This window comes from Mustela erminea, chromosome 8 (genome assembly GCF_009829155.1).
Source record: "Mustela erminea isolate mMusErm1 chromosome 8, mMusErm1.Pri, whole genome shotgun sequence".
NCBI classification, from domain to species: domain Eukaryota; kingdom Metazoa; phylum Chordata; class Mammalia; order Carnivora; family Mustelidae; genus Mustela; species Mustela erminea.
Genome location: NC_045621.1, coordinates 74,404,523 through 74,430,241, shown reverse-complemented (window position 1 = coordinate 74,430,241; position 25,719 = coordinate 74,404,523). Strand labels below are relative to the sequence as shown.

The 25,719-nt window shown below is 37.9% G+C and overlaps 1 protein-coding gene and 1 long non-coding RNA gene across 10 annotated transcripts in view; both read left to right on the top strand.

Annotated features, from left to right (window-relative positions):
* The window catches only part of ZNF385B (zinc finger protein 385B), a 383,402-nt gene that overhangs the window by 195,684 nt on the left and 161,999 nt on the right, over nt 1–25,719 (top strand). The window contains exon 4 of one of the 9 annotated variants that reach the window (XM_032356093.1): nt 4,984–5,055. The exons of the other annotated variants lie outside the window; for them this stretch is intronic. Coding sequence (XP_032211984.1) covers nt 4,984–5,055 — 72 coding nt within the window. The remainder of the gene's footprint in view (nt 1–4,983; nt 5,056–25,719) is intronic. 9 annotated transcript variants of the gene reach the window in all.
* Nucleotides 6,482–22,738, top strand: LOC116597845. Its single transcript, XR_004288805.1, has 3 exons — nt 6,482–6,495; nt 12,644–12,645; nt 20,924–22,738. It is a non-coding gene; the product is annotated as an uncharacterized LOC116597845 (long non-coding RNA).

Genomic DNA, 25,719 nt, shown 5'->3' with positions numbered 1-25,719 from the left:
CATGTCTACAGTAACTCTAGCTCCTAGTTCTGAGTTCAACTATTTTCATTTCTCTGTTCATTTAGGAAAGACCTAACCATCATTGTAGTCATTTATGCAACACATCTTTATTGAGCATCTATTCTGCTCAGTAAAGGCCCTAAATATATTGATGTGAGCAAAGCAGAAAAACCTTCTGCCCTTAAGGAGTTTATATCTCAGGTTTTTTCTATGCTAAATCTTTGAGACCTCAGGAACTCTCTTAAGAATCTTTAGAGGCACCTGAGTGATGCAGTTGGTTGAGCATCAGACTCTTGGTTTTGGCTCAGATCGTGGTGTCAGGGTCATGGGATCAAGCCCCAGGCAGGCTCTGCACCCAGCACAGTCTGCTTGGGACTCTCTCCCCCGACTCTCCCTGTGCCCCTACCCCTCCACAAATTCTCTCAAGTAGGTAAATAAATCTTAAAAAAAAAGAAAGAAAGAAAAAAAAAAAAGAACCTTTGATCTTCTGATGCTTATTTGAGGGGTAGGGGTGGGGGTGTGAAGAGGCACATTTTCTGGTGCTTAGCTGAATTCTGAACTGTCAGGGTTACCAGATAAATATGTGAGGTGTTTATCATACTCTAGTGTTCTTGTTGTCAAGCATTCAAAAATTATTCCTGAGTACTTACTAAATGCTTGTATATGTAGCGATTGAGAAGTTAATAAAATATCTTAGTGTTCAGGGTACTGGCCATCTAGTTGGGAAGTAGATATGCAAATAACTACAATGGCTGAGTGTCAAGAGCAATGGGTTTAGCCAATGATTCCATTGTTTTGGATGAGGATGACTATGAGAGTTACAGTAATAGCCATGACTGCCCAGTTTCCTGGCTGCTCAGGCGAGCAGCTTAAAGCCTCACTGTTAGCAATGTGTTGCTTTTATTTAATAGGAGTCCCATAAGTACTTACTTGGAAAAGTAGCATTTCCCAGAATCTACTGGCACAAACTGTTCAGCTCTTTCAAACACGCATGAAACAGTTTTAAGCTCAGTATTAACACTGGAGATAAACCACATGATTCTCAATTAGGGGATTCTTTAGAAACTATGGTTTTAGAGATCCTTGAACATGTACTTTATACCAGTAGTGTAGACCTGGACTCTGGAAAAATACTCACCAAAACTATGAAAAATGAAACCACGTTATCATGAAAAAGTTGTCCTAATAGCGGTTGGCATTATTTATATATCTGAGCAGCTGTAACTGTGGACTCTGTAACTACTCACAGCCCTCCCCATATTTCCAAACCTCTGCCTTAAAACACTCTGTCCAGGCCAGAGTTGGCTGATCCCTGACAGGTTGAAAAGGGTGCTCAACGACCCTAGTTTTAATCTAATGAAGACTGTAATTTTCTCTGGCAATACAGTTTGGACATGCCCAATGAGGCTGTATCTTTCTAAACAATAGAAACACTCCTATGGAATATATATTTTTTTAAATTTTTTCCCGACTCTCTTTTCCCTTATTTTTTTCTGAGAAGAGATGTCCCTCATAAAGAAAAGGGAAACTAATATAGCTACTTCGCATGAGGAAGATAATCTTCTTCAGTTCTCCAGCATTCATAGGGATAGCTCCTACTTTAACCCTAGCCCATACATGTGGTATTGTGATGTAGGCTGAACACTCAGGACCTAGGAGGCCTCTCCAGAGCAATATTCGGATCCTCCTTTACCAACTTACAGGTCATATTTGGAGTTCTGTAAAAAACTAAGTCTCGAAGACAAATATCATATGATCTCTCTAATATGAGGAATTTGAGAGGCAGAGTGGGAGGCTTGGGGGGTAGGGAAGGAGAAAATGAAACAAGATGGGATCAAGAGGGAGACAAACCATATGAGACTGTGAGTCTCACCAAACAAACTGAGGGTTGCTGGGGGGAGGGTGGTTGGGAGAGGGTGGTGGGGTTATGGACATTGGGGAGGGTATGTGCTATGGTGAGAGCTGTGAAGTGTGCAAGCCTGATGATTCACAGACCTGTACCCCTGGGGCAAATAATACATTATATGTTAATAAAAATAATTTTTTTAAAAAACTTAGTCTCAGAGACTGTCTTATTAGAATTGGGGCTTTGTGTTTTTATTTATTTATTGTGGTAAAAGAGGTTAAGGGTTTATTTATTTATTTTTTTTAAGATTTTATTTTTATTTATTTGACAGAGGGAGATCACAAGTAGGCAGAGAGGCAAGCAGAGAGAGCAGGGGAAGCAGGCTTCCTACTGAGCAGAGAGCCCAGTGTGGGGCTCAATCCCAGGACCCTGGGATCCTGACCTGAACTGAAGGCAGAGGCTTAACCCACTGATCCACCCCGGCGCCCCGAGGTTAAGGGGTTTATGTGCTGTATAGTACAGTGTGTCCATGAGACTGGAAAAAGTATAAACTTATTTTTATACTTATGTTAGCTGTATTTTATATTATAATGTTTGTTGCACTTTTCTTCAGCCTCCAGATACATTCTAGCTGAAGTACTTCGAAATGCAAAGCAATATGTCCAATTATTAATCTAGAAAAGGGCAACAAATATCTCCTTTTCCCCATTTTTCCACTGTTTGGACACTGTTAGCATATTTGCTCAGTAACTGTTTTTTGTTCCAGACTAACCACTAAATGCATTGCTTTGCACTTAGAAGTTCTTTATCTGAAAACACATTATGGAACATATTGTTTCAAAATTTACCTTACATACTTTAAAAATAAATTATCTTTACAAATGCTCCCATCATTATATTGTACTCCTGAAGTTAATATAATGTTGCATGTCAATTACAGCTCAATAAGGAAAATAGTTTATCCTATGTTAGTTACCTAACTCTGCAGACAACTTGTATAATTTGACCCTTTTGTCAGATTTTCTTCAAATGGTAAAACATCTTGGGAGCAGAAATGCACTCTGAAGATATTAAAGTCTTTCACCTATATTATTCAGCTAAATTAATGTATGTCTTTGTGGTTTCCTCCCTGAGTAATGTCAATGACAAAAGGGAATCAATAGGCATTGTTTCCAAATGTTTGATACTGATGATAACTATTATGCTGCTTTTTTTGCTTAATCAATTCTTACCTTGTATCAGGGTATGACTGTATCAATTGTCTAGTAGATTTAATGCCGCTTAGCTGTCTAGCAAGACAGGAAAAGGGTTAGCTATCAGTCAGCCAGGTCTTGTGCTGTGACATATTGATTCAAAGAAAATTGATAATGTTATATAGATAACCACAAAAGACTTTTGTGTCTTGGTTTCTCACCACCTCACCTTACTGATTGGCTTTTCTTCTACTTCCGATAAAGGCAATAAATTACCCACTGTATATGGGATAAATGTGAGTTACTGATACAGCCAAATGACTGAAAAAGGCACAATGCCACTTTCGAAATGACAGTTTGTTATGGGATCCCTTTTTCAACAACAAACCCCACAGCCTGTGCACCAAGCCCAAGCATGAAGGATATTACGTTATCCTTTCAACATTTAGCAGTATCTATTACTTGGGCTCTTATCTATCTTCCAGCATGCCTTATCTTGAATAATGTATGTCACCTTCTCTCACATATGCTCATTTTTTCTGTTTGTGCCTGAATATAGAAACCCTATTTATCAAGCAAAAATTCTCCTAGACCGGTGTCCTAAACACGGGGCATCGGTATAATGGAGCTAAATGGGAATCACAATCTATTTCTTTCTCGTACTTCAAACATTCTCCTTTCTTCAGAAACATATTACAGGGGCACCTGGGTGGCTCAGTTGGTTAAGTATCTGCCTTCAGCTCAGATCATGATCCCAGGGTCCTGGATCGAGCCCCACATTGGGCTCTTTTTCAGTTGAGATCTCTCATTCTACTTTCTTAGTCTTGTAATATCTTCAGAGGAACTTTGTTACTTTGAATAAAACCTATATATTACAGACATGACAATACATACAGATCTTCTTTGTTTCAAAAAGAAAACAAATAATGAAATCCTATGGCTGGTAATGATTATGTGTATGAATTACTAGTTCATGCATTTGTTCAACAATATGTGATTGTTGCCACCTACGTACCAGGTTCTGTGCCAAGCACTGGGTCTCCAGTGGTGATATTTTTTGTTTCTGCTAGTCTTGTCAAATTTTAGAGGAAGGATACTAGTATTAGGAAATACAAATAATATTATGATCAGAATTATGCTTTAAAATTTTACTTTGTACTGATTTTATTTTATTCAGCCAAACATTAAAATTTTAAAACTAATACATAATGTGAGAGAACCTAATATAGAAAGGTATGTAATGAAAAGTAAAATCTTTCTTTCCTCTCCCCCAAACCCCTAATCTTCATTCCTCCAAACAAACTTTGCTAATGGATTTTGTGCTTTGTTTCAGAGTAAAACAAAACAAAAATCTAAAACAAAACACACACAAACATACATACATATATATGTTTGCAGGCACACAATAGTATTATATGATATATTCTGTACCTTAATATTTTCATTTAGTATTTTATTGCATATATCTTATAACATTGCCATAGGACTTACATATTTATCTCATTCTTATTTACAAGACATTTAAAAAAATTCTTAAACACAATCGAATGCATAGAAAATGTGTAATGTAATATCAACAACATTTGTTTTTCTGAGTGAGTTATCCTACTTCCTAGGAATATCTTGGTATTTATTTTTATAAACAAATAAGTATCCTAGAATACAATCACCAGAACTGGGAAATTTAACATAGATGTATTTCTACATCTTCTCTTCAGATATGATTCAGGTTTTAGCAGTTGTCCTAATAGTTAAAGAATCTATTTTTAGTAAAGTGATCTATTTCAAAATCTCATTTCATTTAGATACCGTGTCTATGTAGTCTCCTATGCTTGGAATAGTTTACCAGTAGTTTTGTTGTTTTGTTTTGTTTAATTTTCATGATCTTGACTCTTGAAAATTATAGACCAATTTGGATTTTTTAAATGTTTCATCTAATTTTAGGTTACGAATTTCGGACAGGAATAATATGGAATCAATGCTCTGTTCCTCTGATTGAATTCTGCCAGGTCTCAGGTGATGTTAATTTCTCCTATTAGTGATGATGTTCACTTTAATTTCTTTGCAATGTTGGTGTTGTCCCAGCTTTTATACCACAGAGTTATTCTTTTCCTTCCCTTTTACAACTAGTAAGCATCTTGTAGGGAGGTACTTTGAAACCATAAAAATATCGCATTCCTCATTAGATTCTCCATTTGTTTATTTCTATCCATATACATCATGGTTCCCATTTTATTTATTCAGTTATAATCCTTTATCATTTACTTTGAGTGTAAATTGTCCCAGATTAGGCTGCAAGGGCTCTTTCAAGCTGAATCCTGTGTCCTTATGACTCAGAAGACCCCCAATTTTTTGATATCTCCTTGCTCTGTGGCATAGTAAGATATTTCACGTTTATCTTGTACTTCCCTTACCGCAGTCCTGATTTCAGCCTTTTCTCCTGGAGTCCCAGTTTCTTCAGTGGATGGTATTTAGAAACCAAGATCTGGGTGATAGATGTGCTCACTGCTTTGGGGGATATTGTTGGTCTCAAGTCCTCTCAGTGGACAGAGCATACATGTGGCGATACATGCACACACAGACAAGTGTATACACATGTACATTACATTTATTTTTGTATCTCCCTTTCACTATTTTTAACTCACTTCTTCACAGTGAGAAACTGGTTGTCAAGATTTTTTTTTTAAGATTTATTTATTTATTTATTTGAGAGAGAGGGGGGAGCAGGAAAGAGAGTCTCAAGCAGACTCTGTGCTGAGCTCAGAGCCCCACTCAGGCTCAATCTCATGACCCTAAGACCACCACCCAAGCCAAAACCGAGCGGGACACTCAACCGACTGTGCCACCCAGACTGTCCAATTATTTTTTAATGTATCTACTTGGTTTATCTGTTCCTTTGTGACCAATTTCCCATTGCCACTATCATTTTTTCCTTGTATACATGCTTTCTTTACCTACGTAGGCTGTGATACACCACAGGACTCCCAGTAACCTCACCCACAGTCAGCCCCTCCATGTGGAAGTACTCTTCATCCCACCCATTTCCCAAGAGCCCATTTGCAGGATGAGCCCCATGCTTCAGTGTGGAAGCCCTCCTTACCCTCCTCAGGCTGCAGCACTAGGTTCTGGACTGTTCCAATGTGGGGATACCTTTGTTACCCTCCTGTAGCTTTTATTCCCCATGCTGGATAGTTCTCTGCCAGTCCTTACCTGTTCTGTTCTGACATCCTCTTCTGAATCACCAAGTTTCCTCCTTATCACCCATGCGGACTATACCTTGTTCTACCCAAATTACTTTAGAAAAAAAATTATTCAGGAAGATGAAGAGTGAATTTAAAAAAAAATCATTATCTGCCAGTATTTTTAGCTTAGACCATTTCTCTTTCCTGAGTCTCTCTCAGCCTCCACCTCCCTGCCCACCCCCTGGCTTCCCCCCTCACCAAACACACAGCAGCTGTGATTATCGATACTTTTAGCTCTTGTTTTAGCTCTTTAATGTAGGTAGTCCTTAACTACTATTGAAGGAAACCTTACTTCAATACCACAGCCACTAAAGCAGGAGATTATGGCTCTATGATCACCTTTTTGCTAATTTGGACCTCAGTGATCTTGAAGTCTTAAGACTTAGCTCTGTGGTATGCAGACCAGGAGCCAGGGGGCTCTAGACAGCTCTGAGTAGCTCCAGGCTGGGAGCCTCAATGTTGGACATGGCTTGAATTGGCTTTAAGATTAAAACAGCTTTAGGGATCTGGATAGACATTTCTTCAAAGAAGTTATACCAAGCCAACAGGTACATAAACAGATTCTCAACATGACTACTCATTAGGGAAACATAAATTAAAACCATAGTAAGATGTCACTCCACACCTGTTAGAATGACCATATCAAAAAGACAAGAGATAAATGCTGACACAGATGAGGAGAAAAGTGAACCCTTGTACTTTGTTGCTGGGATTGTAAATTGGTGCACCCCCTATGGAAAACAGTATGGAAGAGCCTCAAAAAATTAAAATAGAACTACCATATGATCCAGCAATTTCACTTTTAATACATCCAAAGGAAATAATACATACTCCAAAAGATGTCTGCACCCTATCCCTATGTTTATAGCAACATCATTTACAACAGCCAAAAGGTAGAAACTACATAAGAGGTCAAAAGGTACAAAACTTCAGTTATAATGATAGAACCAGGGCTATAATGAATGACATGACTACCAGAGCTAACATCGCTGCATGATGTACAGGAAAGTTGTTAAGAGAGTAAATCCTATGAGTTCTCATCACAAGGAGAAAACTTTTCCTTTTTCCTTTTCTTTTTTTTTTAGGTCTATATAGGAAGTGAGATGTTAGTTGAACCTACTGTGGTAATCATTTCACAATATATGTAAATCAAGCCATAATGCTGTAGCATTTAAACTTATTCAGTGATGTATGTCAACTGTCTCTCAGTGAAACTGGGGAAAAAATAAGGTAACAGCATCTACAAATGGAAATATACTTGAGGGTTCTTTAAAATTAATGCATTTTGTTGAGAAAAATATACATAAAATCACCTGGGAAGAAACCAATAAATGCAGATTCTAAGAATTGAGAAAACAGAAAGATGTTTCACACATGCACACAAAAAGAAGGGAAAGAAAAGAAAAGTCCTTTGGGGCTCAGGGAACTTGAGGGTTTGAGGCTATTAGAGGGACAACTTCAGCCATGGTGTAGTGTCCTGGGATCTTTTGTGCTAACTGGGAAATGTGGGCAGTTTTTTCTGGGGGCTGTTCTGGACTATAATAGAAATTCACAGCTGCTTCGTGTTCTATTCACATATAGATAAAATGTAACATGGGAATTTGAGCTTCTGGGTGCAAGGATGAGTTTGTGTCAGCCTGACCTGGAGAATGGGCAGTCTGTTTCTGTCTGAAAGTCAAAGTTATGACATCTGATACTGGCAACTGAAAAAAAAAAATGTTTGTATGAAATTTTAATCCCTTACAGTTTTCTGCTTCTTGATTACAGCTTTGCTTATTATCTATGGTTATATGTTAAAATAGTATATTCATTTGTGTAACCCCTCTTTGAAATCTTCTCCCCAAAGGAAGACATCCCTGGCCATTTTAAAATAAACAAACAAACAAATAAATAAGTCTTTAAAAACCATTATAATAAATTAACTCAAAAAAAATTTGCCTCCTAACCAAGCTACTGTAATCTGTTTATGTGTGACACTTGGACGAGAAGCACATTTTGTTATGTATTCACTTCACTAATTGGAGATTGTGATTTTCCTTTGGCCCAGTAGCATATATCTCATTACACTTACAGCCCAAACCCATAGGTTCCAGGGTCTTGGGGTGTCACAGGGAGCAAGTCAAGGAGGTTTATTACAGGGTCCTGGGCTGAGGACTCAGCCTATAAGCTGTTTATTCATTCTTCCATTTCTTCGGTGGGTGTTTACTAAGCACTTGTGTTCGACACACTCTGAAGTGTGTACCAGATCACAGACTTGAATATAACATCAGGTTTAAGTGTTTAAAGGATCACTCTAGGGGCACCTGGGTGGCTTAGTGAGTTAAGCCTTTGCCTTTGGCTTAGGTCATGGTCTCAGGGTCCTGGGATTGAGCCCCGCATCAGGCTCTCTGCTCAGCTGAGAGCCTGCTTTCCCCTCTCTCTCTCTGCCTGCCTCTCTGCCTACTTGTGATCTCTGTCAAATAAATAAACAAAATCTTAAATAAAATAAAATAAAATAAAATAGAGGATCACTTTAGTAGCATTGTGGAACATGGAGTATGGCGGGGTGCAAAGGCAGGGGAGCAGGACAGAAAAATTGCAGTGTTCAGGGGCAAGCGGCTGACCTGAGGTGAAGGCAATGGGACAGAGCAGATGGACTAGATTAGACCTAACATGGTTTTTAAACCCCAAAGGTTAGGATTCCCTTTAATGATCAAATGAAACCCATGGTTCCCTCTACAGAGAGAAAAGGCACATGGGTGAGCATGTCCACAAGTACAGTTTCACAAGGCCTCTCCTTCTTGGTCCCCTTAGGAAAGAGGAGCACAAGCCTGATCCTAGAGGTCTTCAGGGACACCCGTCCATGAGCCCTGAGCTACTAGACTTCAAGAAGAGACAGCACATGTCACGCTGGGCTGATGAGGAGGCTCTGTAGAACCTGAGCTAGGACTTACATGAAGGAGGGGGGTTTCAGCAGGTTGGGGTGGGGAAGCCTCTTCAGATGGCATAAGCAGTTCCCAGGCTTTTGGCACTGTGTGGATCTTCATGAATTGTTTGGAGAGCCATAAAGCTTGAGTCTCACGAATAACAGTATACTACTCAGGGACTATCTTAAAACTCCTCTTCTTATTCAATGGTGCATGTGAAGCCGTTAGGGTTTTGCCTGATACTAGAACACAGTCAGTATTAGTTCTTGTTATTATTAAGTACGTCAGAATCCAAAAAAAGACTGTGATATGTATTACTGTTTCCCCAGATAGATAGAGAGTTATTTGATAGTGAAGGCTTTCCTCTATCAGCAGTCCAGGAATTAGGAATGAAAACCAGATAAGAAAGAGCCCTGAAAATTTTAGCATTTCCCAGCCGTGCTGTCAGAGTTTCTCCTTTGTAAGATTGGGTGTCATGATACATGTCTCCTAAGAGTGACCAAAGTTGTCCAGCTGCTGTGCTGAGCCACAGTGAAGTCAGGTGGTTTTCTCATTTGCTTTGTAAATCTAATGACATGGTAACAGGGTGTGTGGCCATCCGTATTTTAATGTTTTTCACCAACTTCTCTTCCATTAAAACTCTGACACCTCATTCCCTAACAGGAATTACACACAAGGATCACACAAACTACAGTGAAGCCATCCCCTTGCCAATAAATAATAATGAGAAATTATAGTTCATTCTTTACATTTTTAAAATAGTTCATAACAAACTTTTAAAAACTTTTTTAAAACTTTAAAAAAATTATGTGGTTCATGTAAAATGTAACAGAATATACAAAAATGGGACTTTAAGTCAGGAAGTTTGGACAGTGACATCCTATGTTACCATTTCAAACACACTTTGATAGGAAAGATGTTAAAAGGGATAATTTTTAGGAAAATAGGAGGAAGTATAGGGTACGATGAAGTCCAGGGATTGCGAGATTTGTTTGATCACATGATGGAGTTAGACTTTCTTCATGTTTTATTTTAGTCTCCTGTCCCAATCCTATCACCCATAATCCAAAAAATGTTAGGAATATAAAGTTGCCAAATTATATTTGGAGATTTTGACATCTTGATTTGAATTTTCACAATGAGAATGAATCTTTGATCAAATTGTTTAGAATAGAAAATTCTCTGAAAGTGAGTTCATTTTTTTTTTTTTAAGATTTTATTTATTTACTAGAGAGACGGAGATCACAAGTAGGCAGAGAGTCAGGCAGAGAGAGAGGAGGAAGCAGGCTTCCTGCTGAGCAGAGAGTCTGATGCGGGGCTCAATCCCAGGACCCTGAGATCATGACCTGAGCCGAAGGCAGAGGCTTTAACCCACTGAGCCACCCAGGCGCCCCAAGTTCTTTTTTTTTTTTTAAGATTTTATTTGTTTATTTGACAGACAGAGATCACAAGTAGGCAGAGAGGCAGGCAGAGAGAAGAGGAAGCAGGCTCCCACTGTGCAGAGAGCCCGACTCAGGGCTTGAACCCAGAACCCTGGGATTATGCATGACCTGAGCCGAAGGCAGAGGCTTTAACCCACTGAGCCACTCAGGTGCCTCTGAAAGTGAGTTTAAAAAAACTTGTGACTTACAGGACATAGGATAAAAGACAGTTTTCCTGTTACACTTATTTTTGGAAAATATTGGGCCTTGATAACATAGAATGAGGGCTGGCTTCACACAGTGGCTACATGTGTGCATTGTGTGGTCTGACTCTGAGCTATGTGATCTTGGAATGATTTGACCTCACTGGTACGATTGTTCTGAGATTTAAATGAGAGAACAGGGTATAGATAGGTATTGGCCCAAGACCCAGAGGGAGCAATCACTCAGTAAAAGTTAATAGCTCATCAGTACCTTCATCAAATGCTGGTGGCACTAACAAATGGAACTTTGTGGTATTTAGGACAGTGATGATAGAATGGATTATATCTGCTTTCCTACAGTTAGAAGCAGGACTGGAGGCAAACTTCAGGATTTGAGCTTTCATATTATTTTCACAACACTAGCAGTTCCAAATGTACCTGAGATTAAGTGTCATCAAGGGAAGTATTGGGGGGTTTGTTTTACCTCTAACTATAGAATCTAGTAAAAGAGTCAGATTAAGTAAGTGTCTTAAAAACAGTGCTCAGGATTTTGAATTTTCTACTTATAAATATGGCTATTATTGAGTATCTTCTGTGAACTAACATTGTGCTATGAGATTTTTTATTTTTAACGTAGAATAAAATGGACTTCTTTTGTTCTAGAAATTTTAATATATATGTAGATTTATATAAGTACAATCACAATCATAGTTCAGTTTCATCACTCTAAAAATCTCTTTTGTGCTGAACCCTTCTAGTCTTACCCTCTGTGTGTCCCTAACCCTTGGTGACCAGTGAGCTGTTCTCCATAGCTGTAGTTGCCTTCTCTAGACTTTTACATGAGTAGAATCATATAGTACCTAGCTTTTTAAATCTGGCCTCTTTCACTGTCTTGGTGCATAAGGTCTTTGAGATTTATTCTTGTCATCCCATGCATAAATAATTCATTCCTTTTTTGTGCTTTGTGGTATTCCATTTGGTATCCGTTTGAATTTGATAAGTGGTAATTTTTTAAATATTAGTAGCCATATTGGAGTCTGAAACCATATCAGTGAGCTTTTCATACTGTGTTAATAAGAAATGCATGATCTCTCTATACTTTGAATGGATCTTTTTTTTTTTAAGATTTAATTATTTATTTGACAGAGAGAGATCACAAGCAGGCAGAGAGACAGGCAGAGAGAGAGGAAGGGAATCAGGCTCCCTGCTGAACAGAGAGCCCGATGTGGGACTCAATCCCAGGACCCTGATATCATGACCTGAGCCGAAGGCAGAGGCTTAACCCAATGAGCTACCCAGGCGACCCACTTTGAATGGATCTTATAACTATTCATGATTCTGTAAGATCCTGCATTAGTCACTTGAAAAATATTGGTTTGCTGATATAAGCAAATCTTTCAAATACTGATACATTTCTTATAAAATATCCAAAATCACATTTATTAATGTTAGTATCAATCTCATCAGACAAGTCTTGCAAAGCTGGCAAGCTCACAGTGATGAATATTAGTTTTCCAAAATATTAGTTTTTACATGAAATTTTGAATTTTATTATTGACCCCAAATTTTGTCAATTTCTTTTTGACAATTCACTTCTGCTTTTTTTTGTTAAGTCTGCCAAATTGTCAAGTCTGAAACTATAGTTTGTCTGCCAAAATGGTGTTCCAGGAAAAAAAAGTGGCTATTTCAATTCACAGCTTAATCACACAGAGGTTGTGTTGTGTTTTGTTTTGTTTTGTTTTGTTTTGTTTTTGAGACAATCATGATACTATTGTATACAGAAAATACGTTTTATGTGTACTTTCAGTATTGTCACAGGGAATATTCAAAAGACGTTTATGGAAGGGTTGACTTCTTGAAATTAAACACTTTTACTGCTTTCTAAAAGATAGTCTTAAGATTAAAAAATTTTTGAACTGTGCATCATAGTGGTAAAGCCAAGAACTGCTGGTGTAGTGTGGTGTCAATGCCTTTACTCTTCTAAGCCATCAGCAGATTTATCCACTATTGTTCTTGCACCATCAGTGCAAAGGTCAACGAGGTGAAAAAAGCACACTCAAAAAGGTTTGAGGATTATGAAAATAGTTTTGACTTCATGGACCCCCTGAGGGATATCTCCTGACCCCGAGGGGTCTTCAGACCACACTTGGAGAACTGCCTGATAGATTGTGATGCATATTGATTCAAAGAAGAATAAGATCATTGTGGAATACAGGTCCAATGAGAAGTGAGGAAAAAAGAAGGATTGGGATGTTAAGGCATGAGAAAATAGAGGTGAAGGGGAAGAACATCACTGACCCTTAGAAGGAGTGAGGTTGTGTCTTACACCCTAAAGATCTTCAAAACAGAATCTTATTTACTCTCTTACAACATTTACTATTACAAATGGCTGAAGGTAGAAAACCAAATCAAATAATTTCTTGATGTTCCTCTAAGTTCTAATACTATAATTTTGTAGTCCCAAAGGATTTGCGGCTTATAATATCTCTAAGAATCATTGTCTTTGCTTCAAACATTTTTTTCAGACTGTTTTAGCATTCTAAATCAGTCTTCAGTTTTATATGGTTTCATAGAGCCATGCAAGATGCTGTTTTCAGTAACTTGTAGGTTGGAATCAACTCAGAGTCTTTGTCAGAGCTGCTAAGGGAGCTGCTACACATGCCAAGGATAAATGCGGACAGGTAGTCATTGGCAGCTTAGGCCTTCTTCCCACCTACATAGAAAGCATCTCTGGACCTGAGAACCTCTGATTACTCTTCTACACTGTGGCTTCTGAAATGGAAGGGCTTGACCTTCTTTTGGCTCACCAACTGTGAGGGTTGGACAAGTTTTGCCCTGGTTGGCAATATTTCTCTATAGGGATAAGCAGGTTATAAAGTGATTTTTGACTCCTCTCAACCTTTGTATCTGAGGATTATATTATAGAATTAAAAGTATCAGAAATAAATTCTGAATGTTTAGAGACCATGGGAGTTCAATTTTGCTGTATGTATGTATGTATAACATAATACTTTTAGGGGATAAAATCTAAATTACAGTTATACGATGATAATTTCCAAGAATCCATTTCTACTTTAAGAAAAGACATTTTGTCCCTCAAAGTTTTAAACTATGTTACATTTGCAGATAAAGTTTATCTTTTGTTTAAAAAAAAATAACTACTGGAAATCAAGGTCTCAGGAATGGAACTTAAATATTTGGAGAATTATCTTCTCTTCGAGTTGTTCTGCCTCTAGAGAATAGAACTAACTCATGGGGAAGATTGAGGAAGGGCAATTAAAAGTGAATGAGGTGAGGGGCACCTGGACATTTCAGTTGGTTGAGCGACTGACTCTTGATTTTGGCTCAGGTCATGATTTCAGGATCATGGGATCGAGCCCTGCCTCCGGCTCCCCACTCAGCGGGGAATCTGCCTAAGATTCTCTCCCTCCTCCTCCCCTTTTGCCTCTCCCTTCACACACTCTCTCTCTCTCTCAAATAAATAAATCTTTAAAAAAGAAATAAGTGAGGTGATATTGAAGTGGCCAACAGCAAGACCCATTAAAAAGATTAGGATGTCATTTCTTCAAGCTGGAAACCCAAAGGAATATTATTGAAAACTATAAAATGTTATAGCATATGGATAGTACTGAACATACTTGTTCATCAGATCCCAGAGAAGGACCACAAAGGAAATTTTGGAGTTCTAAAGAGGCAGATAATATATAATAAGGAAAAAGAATCACTTTCCCATGCAGTAGCCACATTATAAAAATCATTTTAAACATAGGTGGTTCAGATCTCTTTAAAAAAAAAAATCAAAGAGAATTTAAGAAAATTCATGTTTAGTAAAGCTGTAATAAGAATATAATTGGGCACCTGGGTGGCTCCATCGTTAAGTGTCTGCCTTTGGCTCAGGTCATGATTCCAGGGTTCTGGGATAGAGACCCGCATCGGGTTCCCTGCTTGGCGGGAAGCCTGCTTCTCCCTCTCCCACTCCCTCTGCTTGTGTTCCCTCTCTCACTGTGTCTCTCTCTGTCAAATAAATTAATAAAATATTTAAAATATATATATATATAATAACAAGATTTCCTTTAACTTCTATCTTTTGATGTCTAGAATGCATTTGTAACTTTTAAACTAGAAATTAGAGAACTTTGAACTAAATAATCTATGAGTTTGACCTAAGGTCGTGGCTATTATATCACTGTGTTCAAAAAGAAAAAATAAAAATAAAAATTTAAATTCAAATCAAGGTAACAACCTTATTTTATATTTTTTCCTCTTTCTGTTTTTTATAGTTTACAAATGATAACACTAAACAGAACCTTGTGAGTTCACTCGGTCTGTTCCACGGCTCACCTGGAGCTGTTTCAGAGACGTGGTTGTCTCCTCTGCCATCCATCATCTCCTTAGCAATGTATTCTCCCGCTTAGCAATTTGCTGATCTTTATTTTCAAACTGAACCCAAATATCTCTCATTGTAATAACCCCCAACATTTTATTCTGATCAATCTAAAACCATTATCAAACTGCAAAAATAGTACAAGAAACATCCATATACCCCCTCACCTAACTTTGCTAAATATTAACTTTTCCCCCCAAGTATTAGGTCTCTTACTCTAAAGTATATAGAATATGGATTTATGTTTCCTATATTTATGCTCATACATTAATATCATTAATATGCATATATGTATACATATTCTCATGCCAAACCATTTGAGAATTATTATGGACATCAAGACTCTTCATCTCTAAATGCTTCAGCATGGATATTCTAAAAACCAGAACGTTCTCTGCAAAATATCTGGAAGTGCTGACAGAGCAATCTCTCTTTTTTTTTATTCTTTTTTTTAAGATTTTATTTATTTATTTGACAGACAGAGATAGCAAGTAGGCAGAGAGGCAGGCAGAGAGGGGCGGGGTGGGGGAGCACCCACGATGTGGGGCTCGATCCCAGGACGCTGGGATCATGACTTGAGCTGAGGGCAGAGGCTTAACCCACTGAGCCACCCAGGTGCCCCTGACAGAGCAATCTTGATAGAGTAGTATTAAGTAAGAGTCTACTCATATTTCCCTGGTTGTCCCAATAACATTGTTTTTATCATTTCCTTCTTTTTTCACTAGAGGATCCAATCCAGGATTATATGCTGTGGTATTCATCCTATTTTTTTAGTTTCCTGTAAATTAAACAGGTCTCCAGCTCTTTTTTTGATGGTGCTGCTGTTCTATATAATGTTCGTATTGCTGGAAGGGCCAGTCTAGTTGTGCAGAATATCCTCCATTTTTGGATGTTTTTCATTGTTTCCTCATGATTAGATTTATAGTAAGCATTTTTGGCAGGATATCTGCAAGGTAATGCTGTGTCCTCAGGAGACATAGAATGTCAGTGTGTATCCATTACTGGTGATTTTAAGGTAAAAGGAATAACTGCATGATTTTTCCATTGTCAAGCAACTTTTTCCTCCCCTTTTTAACTCAAATATCTGTACAGTGATACTTTGAGATTGTATGAATTGCCACTTCCCCACTTTTTTTTAACCTCGTGGTTTTAGTACCCATTGATGACTGTTACCTGCTCTTGTTATTGCTAGGCATGTGTAAATTCTGGTTTCCCATTTTATCATTACTTTTAAATTTATTTGATTTGCTTTGCTCTTTCTTCTCCTTCCTCTCCCCTTAAGAAAAGATATTTTTAGAGTCACTATGTTCTTATGAATATACTTTTTCAATTCATTATTATCATAATTTACTCTTTTCATTACCCATCACTGTTCGCATTGTACCAAATTTTACCAGTGGGGGCCCTTCTGAGCTGGTGACTGTTCTCATCAGTTGGAGCACAGTCTCTATGGCACAACTAGATACTTCAGGCTTAACTTAGACTTTCCTGTCCAGAGAAGCCTCTGGATGTTCCTTTTGGAATCGGGCCTAGTTCTAAAACTTGGACCTGGACACGAGGTTTGCTCATTGCTATTGGTGTGTCATTGGTTCTAGGCCCTTTCAAAGGATACTAGCACACACACACGTACACGTACATACACCCATATGTGGAGAGCACTGCTGTAGCTCTATGGTATAGTACTGCTATGCTACTGCTATCAACTTTATTCTAACACCGCAGGTTCCTTCCTCCCTACCCCTGTTCCATACTTCCATTTCCATTCTCCCAAAGCTTGTACCAACAGTGGCAATATATTTACTTATTTCCTCAGTCCTGCAGCACACAGAAAATAGTTTCATATCGGCTACACCAATACTGTGACCAACAACAAACTTATGGTGCCAAATTCAAGATTTCCTACAATTCTTTTTTTTTTTTTAATTTTATTTATTTATTTGACAGACAGAGATCACAGGCAGGCAGAAACGCAGGCAGAGAGAGTGGAAGGGAAGCAGGTTCCCTGCTGAGCAGAGAGCCCAATGCGGGACTCGATCCAGGACCCTGGGATCATGACCTGAGCCGAAGGCAGAGGCTTTAACCCACTGAGCCACCCAGGTGCCCCTCTCCTACAATTCTTTTTGTCCTCAGAATATATGTCTCTCTAGATATAGTCAGATGGTCAGAATATATTTAAAACAGCTTATATGTGAATTAGTTCTCTTTTATTCTCTATTTTTATTTAACAGTTTCATATAGGTTTACATTTACTTGGCTTGTAATATTGATTTAAGAATTTATTTTCCGGTATTGTTGAATTAATCTACTTTTGAATATGTAAGAAGTGCTGTTTTAAAATGCTAAGAAAACTAAACATTAAAAAACCGTATGCAAAATTTGGTGCTGAAGTCATCGTCATATAGAAGATCTGTTTAGAAACTAAGAGAGGGAAAGCATAAATGTTTTTCTTTCTTGTACTAATAATTTACATTTTTATTACTGTTCCAAGTTCAGGATCAAGAGAAGTTTTTGCAAGGATACCAGAGCTGCATGGCAGTATAGAGCAGACCTCAACAAATTATCTCTGGAATTGGATTGCCTGAGGGCAAACCCTGGTCCCTACCCCTCCCCACACTTACTGATTAAACCAGGTCAAGATCATTGTGCTTTTGCTGTCTTGTCCTCTTCATTTGTCAAATGAGGTTACTGTGAAGTTTAGTAGAAAGCACTTAGTTCAGGGCCTGATGAGTAGCAAGTGCAAAGTATTACCTGTGATTTTTTGGAGGCACTGGTAGTGATGCTGAGGTTAAATTTGAAACAGTAATCCAGATATCCAGAGTTCCTAACACTAACTTTAATGGCTTATTTTCTTGGCAGCTGGATTTTTTTGGTGGGTTTTGTTGTATCTTTTTTTTCTTTCTCTCAGTACTTTTGAGACACAAGGCAAAGTTATGGCTTAGCTAAAAGTTCTGGCATTGAGAATGACCTTGTCTTTGTTTTGAAGCCTCTGAAAAATAAAAATAAAAATTCCTCCTGTGAAACACCGGTCAGTTGCTGCTGCTGGTGCCGGGGCAGGCTGTCTATTGGGATGCCAAACATTACAGCCACCGTAACCACCAAAGCATCTGTCAGAGATCTCAGGACTGAAAACTAGGTAGGAAAGTCTGTATTATACCTAATAATAACTTTGGAAATTTTCCTGAAATGCTTGCTGGCAACTCCCAGGCTTGACGGGCACAGCATACTATAACTTTATAAGCAAGTATGTTGTTGCTACTCTTGCTGGTGAGTGCTGTAGCATGAGCCAAAATAATAGCTAGAAATCATTTGCTATGACTTCTTTATGTTTTTACTTGCAGTACTGTTGGGTTACTGCCATGAGTAGCTAGATATATTTATATAGATGTCCTGTATTTTTAATCTATAAACAGCTTCTTACAAAGTATAGGTTTATATAAACTTTTGATTCTACCAATGAAGAGTTCCGATCAGAGAAAAATGACACCTGACATTTTTACTCTTTAATTGCACATGGGGGCTGCTTTCAAGATGCAAAATTATGATGTGTTTGCATTCACATGGAGGGTTTGTGAATATGTGATGAACGTGAAAAGCACCGACTTCTGTCTGTGTGCACAAGGATCCCCGGAGAATGGAACCGAAGAGTCAAAGGATGTCCCATAAATGTTCAAGGAACTGGGAAAAGGTTGCAGACAGAAAGTGTCAAATGTTTGGATTAGCCATTGGGAAAGAAAAGACTGAGTGGTGAGACGATATTTCTCTCAAGACAGGGCATTACTGTGAAGTTTATATTTCAGGATCCCTCACTCGTATGGGCCCTCCCGAGGCCCTGAGAGGAGCCTGAACCGTGTGCCCAAGTGGTTTGTAATATCTGCTAAGTTAGGTATTTTAACCACAGTTGGTTAGAACCTCTGTTTCCTTCCACTGAAACTTCTCCTCCATCTCTCTTTTCCTCACATTGAGTGGAATTAGAAGTAGCTGAATGCATGGAAGACAAAGGGTCGGAGATATATTTACTTTGAGTATAGCTGGCTCTGTGTAGGGTCTGCAGTTGTTTCTGTGTATAATTAAGTTACTGCCTGCCATCCCCGCAAAAGAATGGCTTCTAGGTCCTATCACATATACTTGGCCGATTCACCCAGCGGGGCAGAAGCTATGTTGGGTTATTAATGTGTTCTGCAGGACAGCCATGAAAGTATGTAGGCAGTGGAGGAGAAATAGTGATTGAAATGTACAGAACCAAAAGCTAATCTCTGTAAAATTTCCTTCCATCACCAGATATTTAAACTTGTAACTGGATGATTGAGTTCTAATTGATCCTTAGTCACAATGTAAGTTCTCTCCTATCAAAGCTATACTAGAAAACATAATTGCTGTGTACGATTATAAATATGTCATACGTTTTTCCCTCTTTTGAGGGGAATTGCTTAAGATAGGATTTATCAGAATTTCTGAGTAAGGTACAAAGCATAGTAGTGCTACAGATGAGAGAGTACCTGTTAAGCCACATGCTTTTATGCATTTCTGACTATCAAAAATAAGAAGAAAATCTGGCCAGCCACACGAAAGGGAGGACAGGATCATCTTTCCAATCCCTCCATGGAATAATATCATAAAATCATTATTACATGAAAACGTGACCAAAGAGTACACAACCAAAGAATGTAGGAATAATTGAATAAAAACATTATTTTTCATATTTTGTGATTTTTTTCAGCCTTTTTACACTTGTAATTTGCATTGGTATTTTTTGTCAACTAAATAAATGTTCACTTTCTTGTTTAGTGTTATATTTGTAATTTCATACTCATTTTCTAAAAGAGAGCCCCCTCCCAATTGTTTAGATTTCAGGCCCCACAAAATATATAAAGCGTATGTAGTTTTACAGACAGTCACTCATTCATATGCTTGAGGCAATCAGTAATGAGTTAGGATATGGTGAAGGTTATATTGTATACATTTAACCTGACAGATCCTGTAATAAGACGGCAGTTTTTGCTCGAAGAAATAGAAGTTGAGATGCTGGCTGCAGGACTTGGTACTTCATCTGTAGTCTGTGAGTGCTGAGAGTGTTCTGGTTTAGAATCTCTCATGACTTGAGACAGAATCCATTTAAATAGTGCACAGAACAATTTCCCACCACAAGAATTCAGGCTCCTCAGAAAAAAAAAAAAAAATGTCTGTTTCTAAGATGGGGGCAAGAAATGTACAAGAGCTTGGAATATACCAGGAAGTAAGGAGGCTATCAAAAACTACTGGAGTCATGTCAGAAAGACACGGGAACCAATTTGAAGGAATAAAAAGAAACTGCAATTTATTGAAATACATCAAATATGTTAAAACCTATGAGTACATAATACCACAAATAAAACCCCAAAACTTCCTTTATCCTAGGATATGAGGGCATAAACTCATTCTAAAAATTGGTTGATGAAGGGAAAGTAACAAAAGCTATATTCCCCCCTTTTCTGACTGTAATTCAGGTTAATCAAAGAGTTGCTAAGAAAAACGTCTGCTTTGTAAAAAAAAAAAAAAAAATTCAAGCCAGTAATTGCAGAAGGATTGACAAAATGAAGCCATCATTATTTTTGCAACTTCTTTTGAAGTAATCTAAGAAATGATGGTCAATGGCTGCCCAGACCATTTGTTGAGGAATCTCTAGGAGAGATGAGTTAAGGTGGGAACATCAGCACTCATTAATTCCAAAAGAAAAAAGAGAGAGAGCAAGACAATTCTGTCTATAAAATATACTTGCTAATAGTAGAACATAAATTTATTCAAACCCCTAGATTTAACTATCAGTTTTCAAGAAATGCAGAAGAAAAGGAACATGTTATCTGGTACCATGGAATCCAGGCCACAAAATCCAAAAGTTAAGACATTCTATAAAATAGATGACTAAATTTCTTCCACAAATAAATGATGTGAGAAAAAAAAAAAGGAAGAGGGGCGATATTAAGACCAGTAAAAAATTAAGCTAATGAACAGATTAAGATCTATTAATGTTTAAGAGACATTCTCTCCAAGCGTAATATGCGGACTTTGGTTCTTGATTTGAGCAAAGCAGCCTTTGTAAAAGGCTTTGAGGCAATCAAGGAAAACTGAATACTAATGTTAAGGAATCACTGATAATTTTAAAGTGTAATAACGGTGGTGTTGTAATGTTTTAAAGTGAGCTTAGTCTCTATTAGGAATACAAACTGATTATTTACAAATAAAATGATAAAATATCTGAGATTTGTTTTAAAATATTCTGGCTTGGATGGAAAATGTGGCTAGGGAGAAAAAAGTGTTTGGGGAGTATAAATGAAATAAGGTTGGCTATATTTTAGTAATGAGTAAGTCTGGATAATGAAGACATGGAGATTTATTATATTATTGTAACTACTTTCAGGTAACTGAAGGTTTTCTTAACAGGTAGGCAAAAAGCATTTAGAAAGTAAAAGCGAGAAGTACATACTGAGAGACAGTATGTCTATATCCTCACTATTACTTGCTTTTGAAAATAAAATAAATTCACTAATAGAAATATCCAATCATGACGTTTGTAAGATATTGACTATGAATGTGAGGGGTACCTGAGTCACTCAGTCAGTTAAGCATCTGACATTTGCTTTTGGCTCAGGTCATGATTTCATGGGTCCTGGGATCAAGCCCCACATTGGGCTCCACGCTCAGTAGGGATTTTGCTTGAGGATTCTTTCCCTCCACTACTCATGCACACTCTCCTCCTCTATAATAAATAAATCTTCAAAAATATATATGAATGTTGTAGGTAATGGTGTGCTGGTAAATGACTATCTGAAGAAGAAAGCCCTGATGTGTAGTGTTTGCCAGCTGGCATGGTCTAAATATTCCCACCATGGCAGATTTCAAGCTACTGATGTGACCTCACCAAATGTGGAGTTGGGAAGAGGTGTGCACCCCCAGCTCTCACAAGTCTGTGTGGCCAGCCCTAGCCTGAGACTGAGAAAGCTGACAGGGGAATGTTAATTTCTGCAGATTCTTGGTCAGACCCCAATTTTAACAGGCACCTTGATTAGCTTACTTAGTTTTTCTGAGGCTAACTTACCCCTCCGTAAAATGGAGATAGTAATTCCTACTACGTGAATATATAAGGCTTAAATTATATCATACATGTAATGAACCTAGTCTGGTTCTGGTCACACAGTGAGTGATCCTTCATGCTAATATCCTTTCTTCTCTCCAAGTTAAAATAGAAAAAAGAACACTGGCTTTGGGATGGTCTCAAAGTTTCAAAGGAAAGGAATGAAGCTGATCATCTTTTTAGAGGGCTTCCTGCCCAGAATTTCTATAATTACTTAAAATTGCAGGTTTTAGGGGCTGTCACAAACCTGCCAGAAGCTCACCAAGCTCTAATTTGGTTGGATATTAATAGGTAGGCTGGGAAGTTAATGTGATATGATTGTGGCTAGAATAGAACCATCTGTTAAAGGTAGTGGTTTCTGTCCAATGTGATCTGGCACGGCAAATACACAGTTAGAATTAAGTGTTATCTTAGAGTTGACATGGAAAAAAAAAAGAAGAAGAAAGGAAGAAAGAAAGAAAGAAAACCTATAACTTACTTAATATTTTCCTAGGGAGTGTTAAAACTCAGCCAAGATGTTTCCGGCATGAATGTGTCTAAGGGTTATGTTGGCGAATTGGAAATGCTTCCATTCACAATTTTGATTGCTTGAGCAGTTTTTAAAAATAGTAACATTGTATTTTCCAAATTCTTTATTTTAAGTCCGATGATTAACCATGGTATCAGTTAATGAAAGAGGGTTTTTTTTTTCTGTTTGTTTTCTGAACAGTTTACTTTTTCTGTATAGAAATCTAAGATTAAGGTCATCACTGATTAATCAATAACGATGCAGTTTTCAGAATTACTGAATTATATGCATACATAAAAATTACTTTTAAGTTCATTAAAACCAAGGCTAGAGAAAATGGAAATTATAAGTCAAGCCCATATTTAGAATCTGGAGACACTAATACTAGAGGCATTTGAAATTTGATTTACGTGTGTGGGTTGATATGTTCTTACCGGGAATACAACTTGGGGATGTATTTTCTCTTCTCAGGAAGAGTTGCATGACTCAGCTCTACATATTTTGGATTTCTGAGCAAATACTTAATGAGATAAGAAGCAGTATACTATATCATCCATCTGAAGTTGGCCCAATCTCCTTTGATCTTTAAAAGAATAGTTTTCCGTCAGAAAATTAAAACATTTGCCCGTTGGACATTGAACTTCCTATTTTCTTAAAGCAATGTTATTTATTACAAACTTAATTCAAAGAGTCATAATAAGAATGCTTTAAGAAATGAAATGGAACAAAATAAGTTAAAATAGTGCGTCACAAATAGGATCAATGGTGTTTTGTAAAACTTATGTTTTAGTTGTGTGTGTGTATATATATATATATATATATATACACACACACACATACATACATTCTCAACTCTGAGGTAAAATTTATCTGAGTCATGTTTAAAAATTTATCTGAGTCATGTTTAAAATTTATCTGAGTCATGTTTAAAAAACTGAAAATTTAAAGTACTTTATTTTTTAAGATTTTTAAAGATTTTTATTTATTTGTTTATTTGAGAGAGATAATGCAGGCGAGGAGGTAGCAGGAGGGACAGAGGGAGAAGGAGAAGCAAACTCCAGACTGAGCAGGGAGTCCAATGCAGGGCTCAACCCTAGGGTCCCAGAAGCATGAGTTGAAGGCAGATGCTTAACTGACTGAGCCACCCAGGCGTCCCTAAAGTGTTTAAAAATACACAATAAAAAAGTCGCTGAAGGTAAAATAACTCTCCCTTTTGTGGTATATATCAAAATGATATCTAAATTAAGAAATCTCCTTGAAACGTTTGTTTTAGATAGAAGCATCCTAGATTTTGAGAGGATTTTAAGTTTTCTTAGGCCTCACTAGGGACAGCAGAGAGAGGGGAATTGTACTCTGGAGGGGACATGGTTGTGGAGATGTACCTTCTGTCTGAATTTCTATGCTTTCTTAACTTCTTACCCATCATGTGCCTCCCACATAAAGTAGTATGTGCTTACCATTACTGTTAGTAGTAACGATACTACAGTTATTAGTCATTACTGTTAGTAGTGATCACAGCTAAAGTTTACCCTCTCTCTCTGCCTGCCTCTCTGCCTACTTGTGATCTCTGTCAAATGAATAAATAAAATCTTTTTAAAAAATAGGAAAGAAATAGAAGTCTAATTTGGGGGGATTGGTTAAGAAACAACTGTTTTGAGAAATAAACTTTCTTACTATGTTTTTTTTTTAAAGATTTTATTTATTTATTTGACAGACAGAGATCACAAGTAGGCAGAGAGGCAGGCAGAGAGAGAGATGAGGAAGCAGGCTCCCTGCTGAGCAGAGAGCCCGATACAGGGCTCGATCCCAGGACCCTTGGATCATGACCCGGGCTGAAGGCAAAGGCTTTAACCCACTGAGCCACCCAGGCGCCCCTCTTACTATGTTTTGTAACCATCAGGGGTTATAGTTGTAGTTACAAAACTAACTGGCCGTCTACTGCAGAAATTTGTTGAAAAGGCTCTGGGGAGCCCAGAATCACTAAGAAGCTGGCTGAACCAGGTTTAGGACACTGGGAAAAGCTAGAAACAGGGCTTAGATTCGTGGCATGGAATCCATCACGTGGTAAGAGCAGAGCAGCTGGTGCCAATAAGCTCTGGGTGTCACAGCTGGGTCCCACCACTGGACAGGACACTTGTCCTGCCTGCTCCTGGAGATTGCGCTACTGTCTCCAAATGGGCTTCTCCCCATTCCTGTCCTCTGACATCACTAGTTCAAGATTTGGGGGTGGAGGGAGCAGACGGAAGATGAGATATTTCTGACCGGCAGAGGCTGTTATATGTTCTGACTTTGTCTGTCTGGGCTGCTGTAACAGAAATACCACAGGCTGGGTGGCTTATAAACAACAGAAATTTCTTTCTCACAATTGTGGAGCCTGAAAGTCTGAGATCAGGGTTGCAAGCATGTAGGGTTCTGGTGAAAAGCCTTTTCTGGGTAGCAGACTGCTGTCTTCTCACTGTAACTTCGCAGGGTAGAGAGCAGAGAGAGGAAGCAAGGCTCTCCTATGACCCTTAAAAAGGCTTGATTCCATTCATGAGGATTCCACTCTCAAGAACTCATTGAATCCTAATTACTTCTCAGTGCCTTATTGGTTAATACCATCACTTTGAAGGATAGGGTTTTGGAGGTTCATAAATATTCAGTCCATAACAGGCTCTTATAGTGAAGTGTGGACTTCTCCTCCCTCCAAAACTAGAAAGATATGAATCCTCAGGGAGACATAAAGCTCAGATTCTGTGTACCTCCATCCCCCAAAACAGGCAACTGCCCACTAAAACTTTCATTCAAAACTCCATATATGCTTGAATTTGGATGGTTTTTAAAGCTAAAATTTCAGGGGAACCCTAGAAAGAGCTACCTAATGAGTCTTAATTTTCAGTTCTAGTTCATTTATTTATTTATTTTAACA